The sequence below is a fragment of the Aquila chrysaetos genome, chromosome 11 (assembly GCF_900496995.4).
Source record: "Aquila chrysaetos chrysaetos chromosome 11, bAquChr1.4, whole genome shotgun sequence".
Classification (NCBI taxonomy): domain Eukaryota; kingdom Metazoa; phylum Chordata; class Aves; order Accipitriformes; family Accipitridae; genus Aquila; species Aquila chrysaetos.
This window is the reverse complement of record NC_044014.1, coordinates 28,443,178-28,459,455: the sequence shown is the minus strand read 5'-3', so window position 1 is coordinate 28,459,455 and position 16,278 is coordinate 28,443,178. Positions and strand designations below refer to the sequence as shown.

Sequence of the window (16,278 nt, the reverse complement as noted above, 5' to 3'; positions counted from 1 at the left end):
AGGCTGACTGTAAACCACAGTGGTAAATTTGGGTCCTCGCTATTCTCTCTTTGACAAGTTACGTGGAAGAAAATAGTTTTCAATATTCAACACGCAAAATCCTCCTTTCTTTTATGAATAGGGGTGTTTTTACAGGCAGTAGAAGAGTAGTCCAATACTGAACAGGCTTGGTTCCTGCTCCACCTTTTCCACAGCGTCACCTACTCGTATGACAGCAGAGATGCTTTTGGCATGCAAGTCCAGGGGAAGCTACTAATACCATCACTGTGAAAGTACCTCCTACATGTTGAATAAGCATGTAATTTGTGTTCTGGCATTCTCCACCTCGTTGCGAGGAGTGAAAGTTCACAGAAACATCACAAGAGAGCATTGCATCCAACTGCTCTGCACAGGTTTTTCTTATTTCTGAAATACACACTAGGTAGGTCTGTTAAAAGCAACTTGTAACAAAATAAAGAAAACCAGTAACTTACAGAAAAGCTCTACCCTGAGCAGTAGGTAGCTCTGTGATGGGAGAATGATTTATGTTTTTTCTTCGACTCGCTCATGAGAAGTATTCAGAGTGTATTCCACTTCAGTGTTGGAAACATGGGTTTGCTAATAAGGGAAGCATGTTCCCTAGACCAGATGAAGGGGTTGTAATGCCCAGTATTATTAGAGCAGCCAGGAGTGATGGCTTAATGCCAGTCACCTAACACAGCTGCCTTGGTGCAGCTTTGTGAGCTGTGACAGAATAGAATGTCTACAGAGTGAGAGGGGCAAACAGCTGGATGCACTGCAGAGACCAGGCTCACTTAAGAAAATCTATAACAGTGACCCTCCAATTATTTACCTCAGACCCCTATGAGGTAAGAGGGTGCTGGTTACCATGCATTCAGATCAGCAGGGAGGATACCATGGGAAGACCCAGTGCTACCTGCCAGGTGGCCACTGATTCCAGGGAGGAACCAGAAGCCCACATCCTTGTTGGTTTAATGGGGCATGCTATTCTTTCAGATGTCCTTTTTCCTCTTCCTCTTTAACTCACTCTTTCTTTAGGAAGAAAGGCTGTTTTCCTACACACTTTTGAATACCAGTTTCTTGTCTTTTTCATGGGTAAAATTATTCTTGTTCTGTCTGTGCCTAGGAACAAGTCTCACTTCTCATTAAGGAGGTCTTATGAGGGAGAGGGTATATGTAAATAAAGAAGTAAGTCTTAATGCACTGGTTTAAAAAAGTTTACTAAGGGAGTCATATATACAATCATAAGTATAATCATCTCCTTGTGCTTGGCTCTCAGATACAACTTTTTGTGTTCAAAATGCCTTGCAGCTATTGTCTGAAGCTATGGCTCTTCCATAATACACGAGTGTGTTCCAATTATTCAGGTCAAGGCAAAAAAGTTAAATAACTTCTTTGCAATCACAGCTAAAAATTACTGACAAAAGCCAGGACTAATTTTCTGGACTTCTTGCGTACACATCTCAACAGACAGCTTCTTCACAGAGATAACTTTATTAATAAAATAATGGTCTTAAGTTTTATTTTTATTAAGTTTCTTTTGTTCTATAAACAAATTAAGTTAATAACATATGTATTAAAATCTAGGCATATTTAAAATATTCCAGAGCCACATTTATAAACACAAGAAAGGATTTGCATGTATAGTTTTCAGCATCCAAGGCCTGATATTGCCTTAATACACAACCATGGCAGCTCTCCAGAGATACACGTGAAGAACACTTCCATGATTACAGTGGTCTTCCAGATGGCCGTGGATCTTGAGAAGTCTAAAAATAGGCTCAATATGCGAATGCAAAGATGGAACACAATTTTTTTTTTTTCTGTGAGTGCAGTTCTACAAGTTCATTATCACCCAAGTAGTAAACCTTCATTTGGCAAATAGAAAACTACAATTTGAAAAAAAAAGACAATTTGAAAAAAATTATACAAAAGGAAATCACAAAAATATTGCCTTTTAAAAGGCTACACATGTGGTCATTTTTAAATGAAAACACTATACATTCAGTATCTAGGAAAAGACCAGCAGTGTTCTTTATCAGGAGCACACCTAAAATGCAAACACACCCAGTGAGCCATCCCCTGCCACCACCAAGGCTGCTTTTCTCGTGCTTATACCCCCGTCTCATGTTAACGCTTTCTCTGCTAAAAACTATAAATAAGTCTGGTTTCTACAGATTTCTTAAGTGAATTCTGGCCAGAATAGAAACAAACCTCAGAGCGCTAAGGTCACTAAACCAATGCCATAGTCCCAAGCCTCCTGGCAGAATTAATCCAGCACAGTCTGAACATAGAAAGAGTAAACCTTCAGTACTGATGTATTTGCGAAGAAGATCGGTCTGTATGTGCAAGTTAACGTGAGGCTGCTGATAACCAAACGCATGCAGGAATACTGCAAGCAGCTTGGTGACAGTTCCCGCAGGATGGGGTGGGGAGGCAGCACACATTCAGCAGGTTACTCTCCCACAGCCCTTGCTAACTTTGTTTATCTTCCTTTCCCTTTGAGACAGCACACAAAACTCACAGCAAGCACTCCACTCTCAGACCTGCAAAACCTCTAGCCACTTTGGACAACGCTGCCAATCGAACAAAAAACCCACACGAATTTTTCCATCGGGCAAGCAGACCCACTGTCGGTTTCATGTGTGACCCAAAGGACAGATTGAACTCTGGCCACCAAAAGCAAAAAGATAACTTTTGTGCCCACCTTGCTCCCCATTTTGCTCATTTTCAAACAGCGAATCTAACCCAGTTCCCAAAATTTCACTTCTCACGCCCAGCCAATGAGGGTCACAGTCATTTACTGTCTCCAGCAGCTGCTGCCCATACGATGGGGCTGGAGCGGCAAGCGTCCCTTGATACCCCCCTTCATGTTTTGGAAGTACCAAAGGAGGACTAGCATGACTGGCCGCAACCAGAGGTGAACTGTGCCTCATCTGCTCGAGCTCAAGCTTAGATTCCCCTTCACCATAAATGAAAGCAGAGCCCTTCCCAAAGGGAGAAGTGTTTGACTTGCTATACAAATAGTTCTCATCGCCCATGCCCTGGTTAGCATTTAAGTAGTTTAAGACGGGCCTCCTATACACGTTCTCTTTAGCTGCCAGGTACTGGTGATCTTCTAGACAAGACTGGAAAACACCTGCATCAGAGTAGTAGCTTTCAGGGAAAGATCTCTTCAGGTACGGGTATTCCTGCGCCTGCTGCCCAGGGAGCGCGAGCTGGGGGGAACTCCGCACGCTTCCCGCACCGAGCGGGACCCCTTTTCCCACACAGTCCGGACCGAAGTGAGCTGGGGTCTGACCCGGGGCTCCAAAAGCGTTATCCAAGCTCCCGAAGCGAGTATCGAACCGTGAGCACGGCTGCCCCGAGTAGGGCGACGGCTGACCAGAGAAACTCTGGCTTCCCGCCGGCAGGCCGGGCTGCGGATGGAGGGGGCTCTGGTCTGGCCCAAGACCCTGCGTCGTCCGGGACCTCTCCTGGCAGCCGCCGCCGCAGCGGGTCGGCTTTTGCTTGCCACAGGCCGGCTTGGGGTAGGCGGCGGCTTCGCTCTTCCTGTGGTTCAGCTGCCGGGCTCTCCTGTTCTGAAACCACACCTGCGAGGCCAGCAGGGACTGAGCGCCCGCCCCCGCCTCGGCCCTGCCGCGGCCCGGCCGGGGGAAGCCGCCCCGTCGCCCGCCCGCCCCTCTCACCTGGATCCTGGACTCGGGGATGTCGGTGAGGCCGGAGAGCTGCTCCCGCAGGGCGATGCCGGGGTAGGGCTCCTTCTCGAAGGCGCGGACCAGCAGCTCCAGCTGGGCCTTGCTGAAGGTGGTCCGCTTCCGCCGGCCGCCCTCCCGCCCCGCGCTGGGGGCGGCGGGACGCGCCCGGGCCTCGCCTGCGGGGAGAGGCGGTCAGCGGGTGCCGCGGCCGGCCGCGCTCCTCTCCTCCTGCCCCGCCGACACCGTCAACCCGCCCTGCCCTCCCCGGCCCCGGCCCCGGCCCCGGCCGCGGCCGCACCCCCGGGAGGCTTACCGGTGGGGCCGGGGCTGGGGGCGAGGCTGGCGAGCTCCATGCGGGCCGAGGTCTGCGGGCGGTGGGGCGGCACAGGCCGCTCCTCGCCTTATGAGCCCTCCGGCCCGGCCCCGAGCGACCCCCCACCCGCCCGGCCCCGCCAATGGGGCCGGGGCCGCCGGGCCTCCGAGGGTGACTCAGAGCCGTCTCCCACACCTCCATTGTCATCCCATCACCAAAATACACATAATGAGGTCTCGCCCCGTCGAAGGAGCCAAAGCGTCTCCCAGCGAAGACCCTGCTGCCGCCACAAACCCATCCGCCTTTCTTTAATTCAAATGGAGAGTGGATAATTTAATGAAGTTATCTTTCACCTTTGGTTCGGCCCTCTGAGAAGGCTCCCCTTCTCTCCGGAGGCACGGCAGGCCTGGGGCTCTGCTGGAAACACGGGGCTCCCCCGCGTGCGGGGAGGCCTCCACACCGCCCTTCTCCCGAGGGGAAACCATCCCAGCTCTTATTGCACCGGGGTGACAAGTCCTTGTCCTCCCCGTTTAGTTACCCCGCTCCTATTCCCATCCACGGGACGTTTCTCATCGCTGGCGGCTTTACTAGACATTGCATCAAACCCCACCGTTCACAAGGACAAAGCCTCCCCCAGCACGCTCTGCGGTCAGCTGGGGGAGAAGGAGCAGTCTCCCTCCTGAGCGTGTGACGAAATGCTCACCACGAGCTTTTCCTTTCCTAGGGCTGCTTTTTTTTCCTCCAGACAGCTCTACTCATCCTAGTCATGTACAGAACAAGCAAGGTCTGTGCTTTCAGCCCAAGGTGAAATCACGATCAACGTATTAATCCAAAAGAGAGGCCAGAAATATTATTTAAGAGAGCCAAGAGTGACATAAGGACTTACAGGGAGCAACAGTTGCAATGCTGAAAGGATTACATGTTAGAACAGGATTAGAACAGCAGCAAATCAATTAGTCAATGTAATAATTTGTCAAATGAGGCCATTAATGGCTATCACTGGAGGTGTTCAAGAACAACGGCATCATTACTTCATGTGTTTTTCATCTCAACGTGTCCCCATTCATTTTTCAGATTTGCGACCTGCTCCAGCTTGCTCTGAAGCTGAAGGGTATGGGGACAACGTCTGCGAGCTGTTACATACTATTTGCATTCTGCAGGGACCAGTGCATCCACCATGCACTCAGCCACTTTTGGGTTGAGCTGGGTGAGGGTTTTAACATTACACACACCACCACAGTGGTTCACAACAAAAATTAATATCCTTCCAGACAGGGGCGACAGTCAGCCCCTGTGAGTCTAGTACTTCAGAGACTGGATTCCTTTAGCAGCTATGTCCACAAGGCGAGGTGAATGCCCTTAGAAACCACTTTATCTAAATAATGTTTTCAAGTAGAAGTGCACATGAAGGCAGTGAGAATTTCAAAGGGATAACAGCAGCATGTAGTCCAAAATATCTGGAAACAACAGCTTAAAGCAATTTCTCAGTACTCCTCCCCTTTCTACTACCATAGCATTGCCCTAAGCCTGGTCTGTCATAGCACAGATACATCCCACAAGATTTATTTTCTCCCCTAGAGCTCCAGGATAGTTCAGAGATTTTCCTGTCCATGTAAGCAATAAAATCTGTATTTAAGCAAGAATTTTCACGTGGGAGAAGGGAAAAAGCAGCCAGGTGGCAAGTGGTTCAGTGGTTCTAGGTACAGTCAAGGTATGCTGCTAGTCCTTCGGTTTCAGTTCACTTTTAATATTCAGATACCTATGTAGGGAGGGGTAGGTGAAGGCTCACACAATAAGCAGAGATATAAAGCTTGGCGGCATATTTTTATTGACAGTCTTCTCTGCAGCAAATCCAGCTTCAGCTATTCCTTCTTGTTCTAAGCATGCAGGCTGCAATTCTACCTGCCTTTAAGCCCCGATATGGCTTCGCACGCAGTCCTGCACGTGCCACCTCCAGTGCACACTTGATTAGCAAATGAGTCAACTCACAGAGCTATTCCTTCCAAAAAACTGATCACTTTTTTTTTTTCCAGGTTAGTTTTTGGCAAGCTTAGTTCAAGCACCAGCATGGGACAGGGATGCACAAGGAGAAGAGGGTAAAAGAGATTTGGGGAGCCCCAACTTAAACTGGCACAAGAAAGTATGGAATTGTATGCGAGCTTTCCTTCTCTGCAATTCCAATGCAACTGTCCGTGGGACACATCATAGACTGGATCAAAGATACCAAGGATGTTTGCAGGGTACAAAGAGAGCTTACTCATTCAGTCTGGCCACAGGGAAGGTTAGAACAAATGCTGTCATTCTTTCTGGATTTCAAATTTTCATGACAGAAAACATCATCTCATAGGAATAACTACAACACAGAGCTGACCCTGCAGGCAGCCTGCAATATTGATTTCAAAAGGACAGGGAAGCCACCTCCTCCAACACACACATATACACCTTATAGCCCCAGCCAGTGCAGAAGAGATAAGGAGGAGTCAGCAGGGGCTTGCACTGACTTGCACTGCTTGCTAGTAGTGACTGTCCATCACTACTAGCTAGGTCAAATAGACCAGGCTTTTGTTAACATCCTCTGGCTATAGGGAGAGCAGTTCACACTTCCCAGAGTTATTGTTTCAGGCACTCTGCCAGGCAGCCTCTTTACACCCTCCATTTTCAGAGATTTTCTTTGCAATGCTAATTGATAGAGACTTTGATTGTGAGTTTTGTTTTTAAGTGAGATTCCAGGAAAGAAGATGGCAATCTTTGCCTCCCCCTCCTCTTCCCCCTCTTCTGCTGAGACACATGGACTTGACCTAATGTAAGAGCTGATTTCTGCTACAGCTACAGTTTGACCATACACTAATCCAGGCAACAATACTGACCAGCCCTTGCTGCCCGTTTTCACTTGGTATCATCATGCTGTTGCATGTCAGTCCTAATCAAAACAACTGTTTGTGAGCTACTCAATCTTTTCTCTAAAAGAGTTGGTAAAATACTATATATCCCCCCCGCCCCGGTATTTTTTATTAATTTCACAAATACAGGAATGCTAAGAGTGTGGGGAAAGATGCAGGAATACCCAAAGCAGCATGCTTAACAAAACCAGCATCTCTTCAGTTCATAGATTGTCTTCAGGCTCCCACCAAAATCCATGGAATTTTGCTATATATTTCACTAGAGATCAAATGTGGAAAACCACTGTGTCATCTGCCAATGCTCCTTTTATGCCAGAGTCGTGGTATAAGTGCATCTACAGAGGAATCCAAATCATATGTGGAATATGCTGAAGATAAAACAAAAATGAAAGATACGTATGTAAAGGACATTTAGGAGAGACAACACAATTGTTAGACAAGGACTAGCCACAGTGCTCTTTAAAATGGCTCTCAAAAAAGGTTTGCATCTATCCTAGTCCAGATCAGGGCATCGGGAGCTCCCCTCTCTCTCTCTCCAGAGCAGCCCTAATGTTAGGAGTTGCAAAGGTGACCCCAAAATCATGCTAGCATGAATGGGATGCCAAACTACCCAGTGCAGCATGGGCTCTGTCACCAGGCGCCTGCCTGGGGAGTATTAGGACAACCGCAGCCCTTTAGAAACCCCTACGCCAAACATTTTCTAGGGCAGTACAATGCTATTGATGTTTAAGCAGAACTTTCATCCTGAAGGAGGCAAGATCAATTTCACTAGTTGGTCTTCAGACATTAACACCTCATAAAAAGGATGCTCATGCCCTGCTTATCTGGAGCGCATCTTTAATTTTCTTTTGGTACACATTTTGCAGCCCATTACTTACCAGTCAACACTGCTTTAATTATGGGCTTGGCAGTAAAAGGCGGCTCTTACATCACTGAAATAAAAATGCTACAAAGCAACCCTGGAGAATTGCAAAGAGATTTCATGTTCAAATGGAAAACTGTGGAATTCAGCAAAACAATGTGGATTCTCTTCCACAAAGATTTCTCCCTATGCACAGTAGTGTCACAGCCAGACCCGCCCTGGAACCCTCCAAAGAACATGAGCAGCCAAGTGATGGCTGTGCTCTCACCTGCTCTTCAGGGAAAGGAGCATTTACAGCAGCCTGTCTTGTTTTGAAAATAATTCAGTGGCTAGACATGCATGCTTCCATGATGTGTCAGGGCAAGCAGGAGGGAGGCACGTTTTGCACCTTGAGCAAAAAGAGGGTGAAACTTATGATAATCCTTGCTTTCTAAGAGCATTCATTCCCCAGTCCAGAACCGGCTCTTGAGAGCTGTCACCTGCACCACTGAGCTTTCCCTTACAATAAACGCCTTTATGATGCCAAAGCCCTGCTCTAGCCTTTTTTCCTACCTGAAATGAATGTTGTTTCTAACATTTGAAGGTGGAAGAAAACAATATTGCTGAAAATACCACACGCTTTTGAGACATACCAGTCTTGCTCTGACTCAGTTCCCATTAAAATCTATAGATTTCAAGGTGAAAAAGGCATCAGACCAGTTTCACATAACTTTGAATAATCTCACACTTAGGTTTTTCTCATATTTAACCCTTAAAATAATCCATGGCACTGATTGTAACTATCTGAAATCTAGGGTAACTGTAAAAAAAGGGTCATACTCGCTAAGACCAAATGCCTGTCCAGCCTGATATTTAACTCTTCAGCAATGGCCAAAAATGATACCTGTCTAAGGAAGGAAGGTATCTAAAACTGGCTCAGTCAGCCACATACTGGTACTTTTACCTAGTAATGATGATGATGACCTCAGTCATTTTCAGCCCAGCAAATTCCTGATGTGGATGAGAGTTTCTAACTATACAGAAAACACAACATGCGTTTATTTTGTGAACTTAGTCAGTCTTTTTCTCAACCTATGTATAATTTTAGCTTCCAAAGCATCCTCTGACTAGGGCTTAACCACGTGTTACATGAAAGAACGAACACTTACTTTTATGTGTTCTTAACATGTTGCTTGCTAGAATCATTTGGTGCTCTCTGCCTCCCACACAAGAATGTGGAATGACCTTTGCTGGTTCCAGTGATTCACGCTGCCCATTTTTTCATCAAACCCCATCACTTTCCTCTTTCAGCCACCTCTTTTCCAGACTGAAGAATCCCATCTTACGATAGCTAGTCCATGATTACTCTCCCTATGGTAACTGTTCCATGCCTTTGATCATTCATGTTGCCCTCTTCAGAGCTTTTCCAGTTCTACTGTATCCCTTCCTGAGATAAGAAGACTAGAATGACTCTCAGAATTGCAGATGTAGAGGAATCACAGTGTTTTAAATATTATGATGATAATGGTTTTTTTTCTCCATTGCTTTCCTAATAGCTCCTAACATTTGCTTTGCTTTTTTGACCATCACTGAGCTTGCATTCTCACAGAACTATCTATCAAACTCTGAGTTCTAACGGTAATCTATCACCTGAACCCGAAAATGGTTCCTTATTTGTATTGTCATTATGCTGCCTACTAGTAAGTTTTTGAGCCCTGTGACAATCTTGAAAGAAATTGTCATCCCTTTTAAAGAGAAGACTGCCTTAATTTTTAAAGGAAATAAGACCCCAGGTAAAACTGAAGCCAAAGTGTTTGCAAACTTTGTGTCTTTTTATTAAATGGTAGCCCGATGGTGCCCAACACCATTCATTTTTCTTCTGGGCAGTAGAAAAAAAGTCTTGGGAGATGGAGGTAGGATAGCACAGACTTGCTGGCAAGGTAGCGATTAGTGCTCCAGCTCTTACGCAATACGACGTCTCCTGCTCTGGTGGAGGGAAATTTCTCTTCTGTGGGACAGACCTGCCTCACACAGCCAGACAGAACACTGATCTAGAGTTTGGACAGGCTGAGCCTGAGCCTGTAAAGAGTTAGGATGACCACAGGGAAGAGCAAATCAGCAGAGCAGAGTCTGCACCAGTGCAGGAATGGGCTGGAGTAGGATTTCCACTTTTAATAAGCCTCATGCACAGATTGTCAGTATTCTTGACCCCTTTGAATGCCAAGTAGAAAAGCTGCACAGGAACCCATGCAGTAGAAAACCTGTGTTCACTAAAATCCTGTCTCAAGGAACAGCAAAAAATTGTGTATAAAACATTCTCCTGAAATCAAGCCTGGGCCTCCAGAGGATTACTGAGTGCAGCTCAGTCTGGCAAGCCCTCGCTTGTTCCAGCACCACTGAGATAAATACAATTCATTTAACTGTAGCAGTATTTTATGCCCAGTACGGTCAGGTTCCCAGTCTGCATTGCTTTATGGTAATCCTTTCCCTCGTACTCCCTGCCGCCTCCTTCCCTGTCTTCCTTCCTTTGTAAGAAAGTCTCTGTCATCATCCTGACCGGTGCCGTTTGTGTAACTGGCAGATGCCCTATGGCTGATCAGCTCCAGAAACACTTGTGGACTCTCAGCACCTGACAGGATCAGACCTCTGAACGGTAGATGTTTTAGGACAAGGACTATATCTTTTTCTTGTGCTGGCAGAATACAAACACACCCACATGATACTATAGAAATACAACAAATCACAACATCATAGTCTGCCGAACTTGATTACGATAACTAGTCGCCTAAAGATGAGTGAATTTGGCCTTAAGGCTAGTCTGCTGGGACTGGAGACAAGTTGTCTGGAGTCTTCTCCTCCCTGTTCAAAGAACTATCGCTCTAACCTGCCTTGTCAGTTCTATTCCTTCTCATCTCCCAAATAACATCCACACCCATGTGGTTGTAATGAAATGTGCTTCCCACCCATCTCACCCATCTGGTAGCGACCCCACTTCTTTGCTAGATATGCACTGGCTTTCTTGTACTGCAGCTAGCTTTTCCATCACAATATTCCTAGTTCAGACATGTAGGGAAAAAAAATACTCAGAGCTTGAAAACTGTGTCAATTGACATGACTTGTTCATTAACTGAGAAACACAATAAAGATGCATTAGCTGGTCCCAATAGACCCTCAAGAACAGTGAGCTAATTGGAAACCTTTCCTTTTTCCCAACACTGCACTTCTGTGTTTACTACCATGCATGTGAAGAACTTGGCAACCTAAGGCAGTGCCTTTCAAAACAGGAAGCAGAAATAAAGAGTTAGGAATTCCTTCAGAGAGAAACAAGAAGTGATATCAGATACTAAATACTATGTACTAAAAAACACACATGCACTGTCATCAAGTGGTAAAGGGACAGAACAAGGCATCAAAATGCTGATGGTTTGCTGGAGACTTACTCCTTCATCCTGTTTTAACCACTCAGTCTATAATGCTGTAAGACGCTGGTATGCAGAGTCATAGCCCCTTACCTGTATGTAATACAGTTTTGAATAGTCTAAACTACTCAGGTTTTTCCAACATGACCAATATGAACAAGGCTGTCTGGTCACACGTAATTTATCCTTGCAAGGTACGTTCAGTATTATTAAACAGCTTCCCCAAATGATGTAAAATATTTTTTTCCCCACATACCTTTAAAAAAATCCTGCCAAATACCTGTAGCATATGTCCAATTTTAAAAATTCCACCAAATACTTGTAGCATAAATCCAACTTTTATAAACTGAGATTTCAAATGGATGTTACTTGTTACTCTTTCATTTTTTTAAGCTACTTCACAATAAAAGAAAGCCATCAGAGATGTTCACAAAATATTTTTAGTAGGACTAAAGTTATTGACTTCCAGCGAACATCAGTAAAAACAAATACAAAACTGTAAAATGCACAACGGTGATCAAAACTGAAGTTCTCTGTGCAACCTGGACTTCAAACTGGTGAGCTTTGGCTGTCTATTTAGAAGGGCTTATTATTGCAATGTTGGCTGAAGCACATAACGATAAAAAGGTCTGTTTCACCTTTCTGTTCCTTTTTAGTAAGACAAAAAACCCACAGTGTTAGGATGAGCATATAGAAGTCTGACATAAATTTATCTCAAATGCACAAACTGAATTTGTAGTAAAATCGGTGAGAAATTCATACCTTTATAGCTTATAGGTATTACTTCATTCTTAATCCTTGCAAAGAATAAAGTATTTGGCTGGGACAAATTTATAGCTGACAATTTCCAAGACTTGAGTTATGCTCCCAATTGTGCTAAAAATGTGATAGAAGAGAATTCGTTTTATCAGACATCCAAGGAATCCATTTTCCTATGAGAAGGATACAGCAGAGATATGTGCAAAGGTTTATTTACTTCCAAGTCACAAAGGATATTCATTACAACAACGAGCAGAATTATTATACCCCATTGTTTCTTCTTATGCACATCTCACTACTCTTTAAATTGTTTTGTAAGTATGGGAATCTGCTGAAAATCTTGACCAATAACCTCAAAATTGTAATGCTTATCAAAGTGCAGCATGAAATATTTTTAAAGACCATAGTTTTCCTTAGCTTCTCTAGTCTCAGAACTGAAAGATTAAAGTGATATAATTTTTAACTCCCCATTAAAAATGACAGAGGAACAGTCACATGTTAACTAGTTACATTAGGAATCAGACATTGCTTGCAGTAGTTTCATTACAGCATTGTGTCATTTAACCCTGATTAAAAAATGTTTTATTGATAATTTCATCTCCTTAGGTAACTTTCACTGAATGTATCTCATCTCTTTCATACCAGCTTCAAATCCAGTTTAGAGTTGGCTGTAGTTCATTTCCAAGTAACTTCCTAAAAGCAGCCCAATCCGTTAATCCTTACTTACACAGAAAGTTGCTGTTTACACAAGTCACATCACTGACTCCAGCAGGATGACTCATGCCATAAATGTTGGTCTGAATTTGACTAATCCCCCCCCCCTTTTTTTTTTATTTAAAGAATTTTAAAAGACACAGAAGAGCTAACATGTCTCTATCTAGTCTCTGGCATCTACCAAGAACACCAAACAAAAGAGGCAGACTACCTGGCAAATACCCTTTGTACTTCCCGATGAAAGTGAGATAGTCAATATCTCTAAGTTAGAGATAGCAAATGTTTTTAAACTGAAGGGGGAACAAGTTTTCTCCACTACTAGGTACAACAGAAACTTTAGTATTTGAAAATCTAAGAGAGTGATTTACTGATAGAAACAGTGTGTGAAATGAGCCAGCTATGTCTCAGGGATTAGGCAGGAAGAATGCACAGGTCCGTTTTATTGTTTTCAGCAGAACTAACCCATCTCAGTTTACATACCCAGTCACTATGGAGACCTCAGGACCCTATGGACACAACTTTAGTGAAAAAGACTTCTTTTTAAAACTAATGTAGTTGTCTTTGAAATCTCAAAGAGGATCATACGTCCTATTTTCATGTTACTGTACGGTTAGTAACCTTACCTGTTGATCTTGTAACGAACATCTCTTTCAATCTTAGATTCGTAAAAAGTACCTGTGGCTTTAATTACCAACCTAATCTGAAATCTAAACTAAGAGATGCAAGTGAAAGAAAAAATGTTTGCATGCAATTATGAGGGAACACACTTTTTTTCTTTCCAACTTGTTTTTAAGATTATGCTTTCTCTCTCTTTTCTATGGCCTTGACTACTATAAAAATAGTTTAGCAATCTGTGCAGCCTGAAGCAGGGTAAAGCTGGATTAGCTCATCTTCTTCAAATGCTTACAGAGCCCTGTCATTGTGATGGCAGCTGTGCCGATTGCTAGCTACCAATATCTGCATGTTCTCTAGCATAGGAAAGGCCTGAGAAAGAACATGGAACTGTGTTAATCCTGTCACAACAGAGATATGGGTTCCAAACTATAAATCTAAATTTGGCTTCTAGTAAGCATGGCCAGAGCTGCCCAAGCTGGCTGTCTGCACTCAGCCTTGGTGATATTTTAGTATGCTATTGAGAGCTGCCAACTTGTAACAGCATGCCAGGTCTTCATTTAGTCACTTTGTGGCACTGCTTAATAGAAAAGGAAAGGAAAAAAGTAGAAATCTCAGAAGTTATGGTGAAGTAAAGCACGCAGAAGTAGTTTTATTTCCTGTAAACTTAGCAAAGTAAATTGGTTCTGCATTTTTTCAATAATTAACATAACACTGTTGGGATTTGTGGTTTCTAATTTAGATTATACTTGTCAATAAATGCAATTCACTGACAAATAACACTTCCAGTGTTGAAGGTGCACTGGTAGCTAACCTGTTGGTCCAAAATATGAAGGCATAAATACAAACATTTTGCAAAATATGCTAGAGTAAGCTTTTCAGCTAGAGTCTGGAAAATGACTCCCTCAAAATCAGTTGTTACGTACATACTAACAACACCTGAGAAACACAAGAAAGACTAACCATTGAAAGGAGTGGATTTTCTGCCTTTTGACATCTTCGGAGTAAGATAAAATACCCCTTGAAAAGTATGCTTTAAGTAAGCGCAAGTTACTGAGCTCAATTAGGAGAAACAAAGTAATATTTAATGGCCTGTGCTGGTCAGACTAGATGGTGCTACAGGACTTCTGGCTTTAAATTATAAAACTGGAACTATATTCATCTTTTTAAATACTCCAAAGACTCCCCTCTTTGTCAAGAGAAACAGCCTTTTTTGAAAAGTCAGGTCAAAGACACTGCCCTGGATTAGAAAAGGAACTGTGGAAAGTCCACCCCCACAAAAGGTCTGAGCAGGGAGTTGTCTTCATTAACTATTTCACTTTCAAGTCCGAGGCTGTGGAGATGCCCAGGGCTGGTAGAGCTACCTGCGTCAACAAGGCTGGCAGCGAGCGGGGGCTGCTGCCACACATGAAGACCGACCCATCTGGTGGGTGGCACGCTGGGCTAGCTGGTTTTGCGACCATGGTCTATCCGGGCCAGGAAGAATATCACTTAATGCTAATGAAAAGGTAAATCAATTATTGTTGGTGAAAGAGGAGTAAGCCAGCTCCCCTCCCCTCTGCCCAAGATGACACAGCATGGGCAGTCTTCACTGGAGCGTGGCAGAAAGGATAACACGACATCGTCTCCGACCTCACCTGGCTGCTTTCGGCCTCCAAAGCCAGCCTAAGAAAGCAGACGTGCGCAGAGGCGCACGAGCGGCCGCGATGTGCGTCCCGCTCCAAGGCGCAGTAGGCAGGGGAAGGGTTTGACTCTCCGGGCCCAGCTGCGGGCCACACACCCCACGGCCGAGAGAGCAACACCTTCCCTCCTCCTTCCAACACCCTGCTGCCAGAGCAGGGCCCCGCCGCTGACAGCCCCTTTCTTTCCCGTGTGCTTGACTGCCCTCTCCAGTCAACTCGGCGCAGCAGCACGTCCATCCTTTCCACAAGTCGGTTGCTTTTTGCTTACGTTCCAATACAACTGCCTCGTCGTGCCCGCGGAAGGTCCCGGTGCGTGGGCAGAGCTCCTTGTGTGGGGCAGTCCTAGGCACTTCCACCACAACGCTCGGGCCATCTCAGGAGAACCTCTGGACACGGATTTACGGGCAGGCAGAAGCGATTTGCGTAGAATGTTCTGAAGAGCAAGAAATTAAGTAACGGGCTATGAAAAAATGTGTCGAATTTTAGAAATTTGTGCCAGATACCAAGTCGTTGCAGGTGGAGACACACACACACACACACTTTTCCCCTGCATCAGGAAAAGCAACGCAGGCAACTGTATCGTGCAGATGGTATTCCATGTAGCCAACCTCACAAGTTTTTATAGATGGCCTCCCAGCAACTGTAGCAATTTCTTGCCAAACTCTCCTGTAATCTCCACGGAACACCCCAGCAAAAAAGCACAGTGCTTTGGGCAAGAATAGCTGGGAATGAAATACAGAGAGAAGGAAACAGAACGGTCTCAGGACAGAAAAAAAACTAACCCAAAGTCAATCCCCTCTATAGGGACCCTTTTCTGCGGCACAGTGCTCATGCTGGGAAAATGTCAGGACTTGCTGCATTAGTTGTTGAAGAAAACAGCTTTACAGGCACATCATTAACACATAGTTAAAAAAGCAGCTGTATTTAGCCTTCAGGCAAGGAGAGAGAACAGCACAGTCAACATTTCTCACTCTATTTATCCTCTACCCTGTCAAAGTCACTGTCAAGCAAACAGGTAGCAAAGCGCTAAGGAAAGCATGAGACACCTCCCCCCAACGTTTTTATCTGTGGGCACCTCCCCCAAGGCCCTAGTGGCTTCTTTGGACAAGCTCATCACCGAGTCCAAAGTCCCCAGATGGCACAGAGTAGAAAATGCTGGATTTAATATGCTTTAAATCCGTAGTTTTCGAAAGGGAAGGTATTATGTATTATTCTAGGAGTGCCTCATATATATACATATGTAATATAGAATTGTGTATATGCGTATTTTTTTTTACTAGGAGTAGTTCAAATAATTTATTTACTATAAAGCATGGACCTCAACGTGCTTTATAACCAGT

The 16,278-nt window shown here is 44.6% G+C and overlaps 1 protein-coding gene across 1 annotated transcript; it reads right to left on the bottom strand.

The window, feature by feature from the left end:
- Positions 1 to 1,486: 1,486 nt before the first annotated feature.
- On the bottom strand, positions 1,487 to 14,719 carry LOC115347929 (retinal homeobox protein Rx-like). Its single transcript, XM_030029652.1, has 4 exons — positions 14,621 to 14,719; positions 4,365 to 4,533; positions 3,690 to 3,874; positions 1,487 to 3,593 (listed from the first exon to the last, which is right to left on the bottom strand). Exons 1-4 carry the CDS (start codon positions 14,717 to 14,719, stop codon positions 2,640 to 2,642), a joined length of 1,407 nt encoding a protein of 468 aa, XP_029885512.1. The 3' UTR covers positions 1,487 to 2,639.
- Positions 14,720 to 16,278: the final 1,559 nt, after the last annotated feature.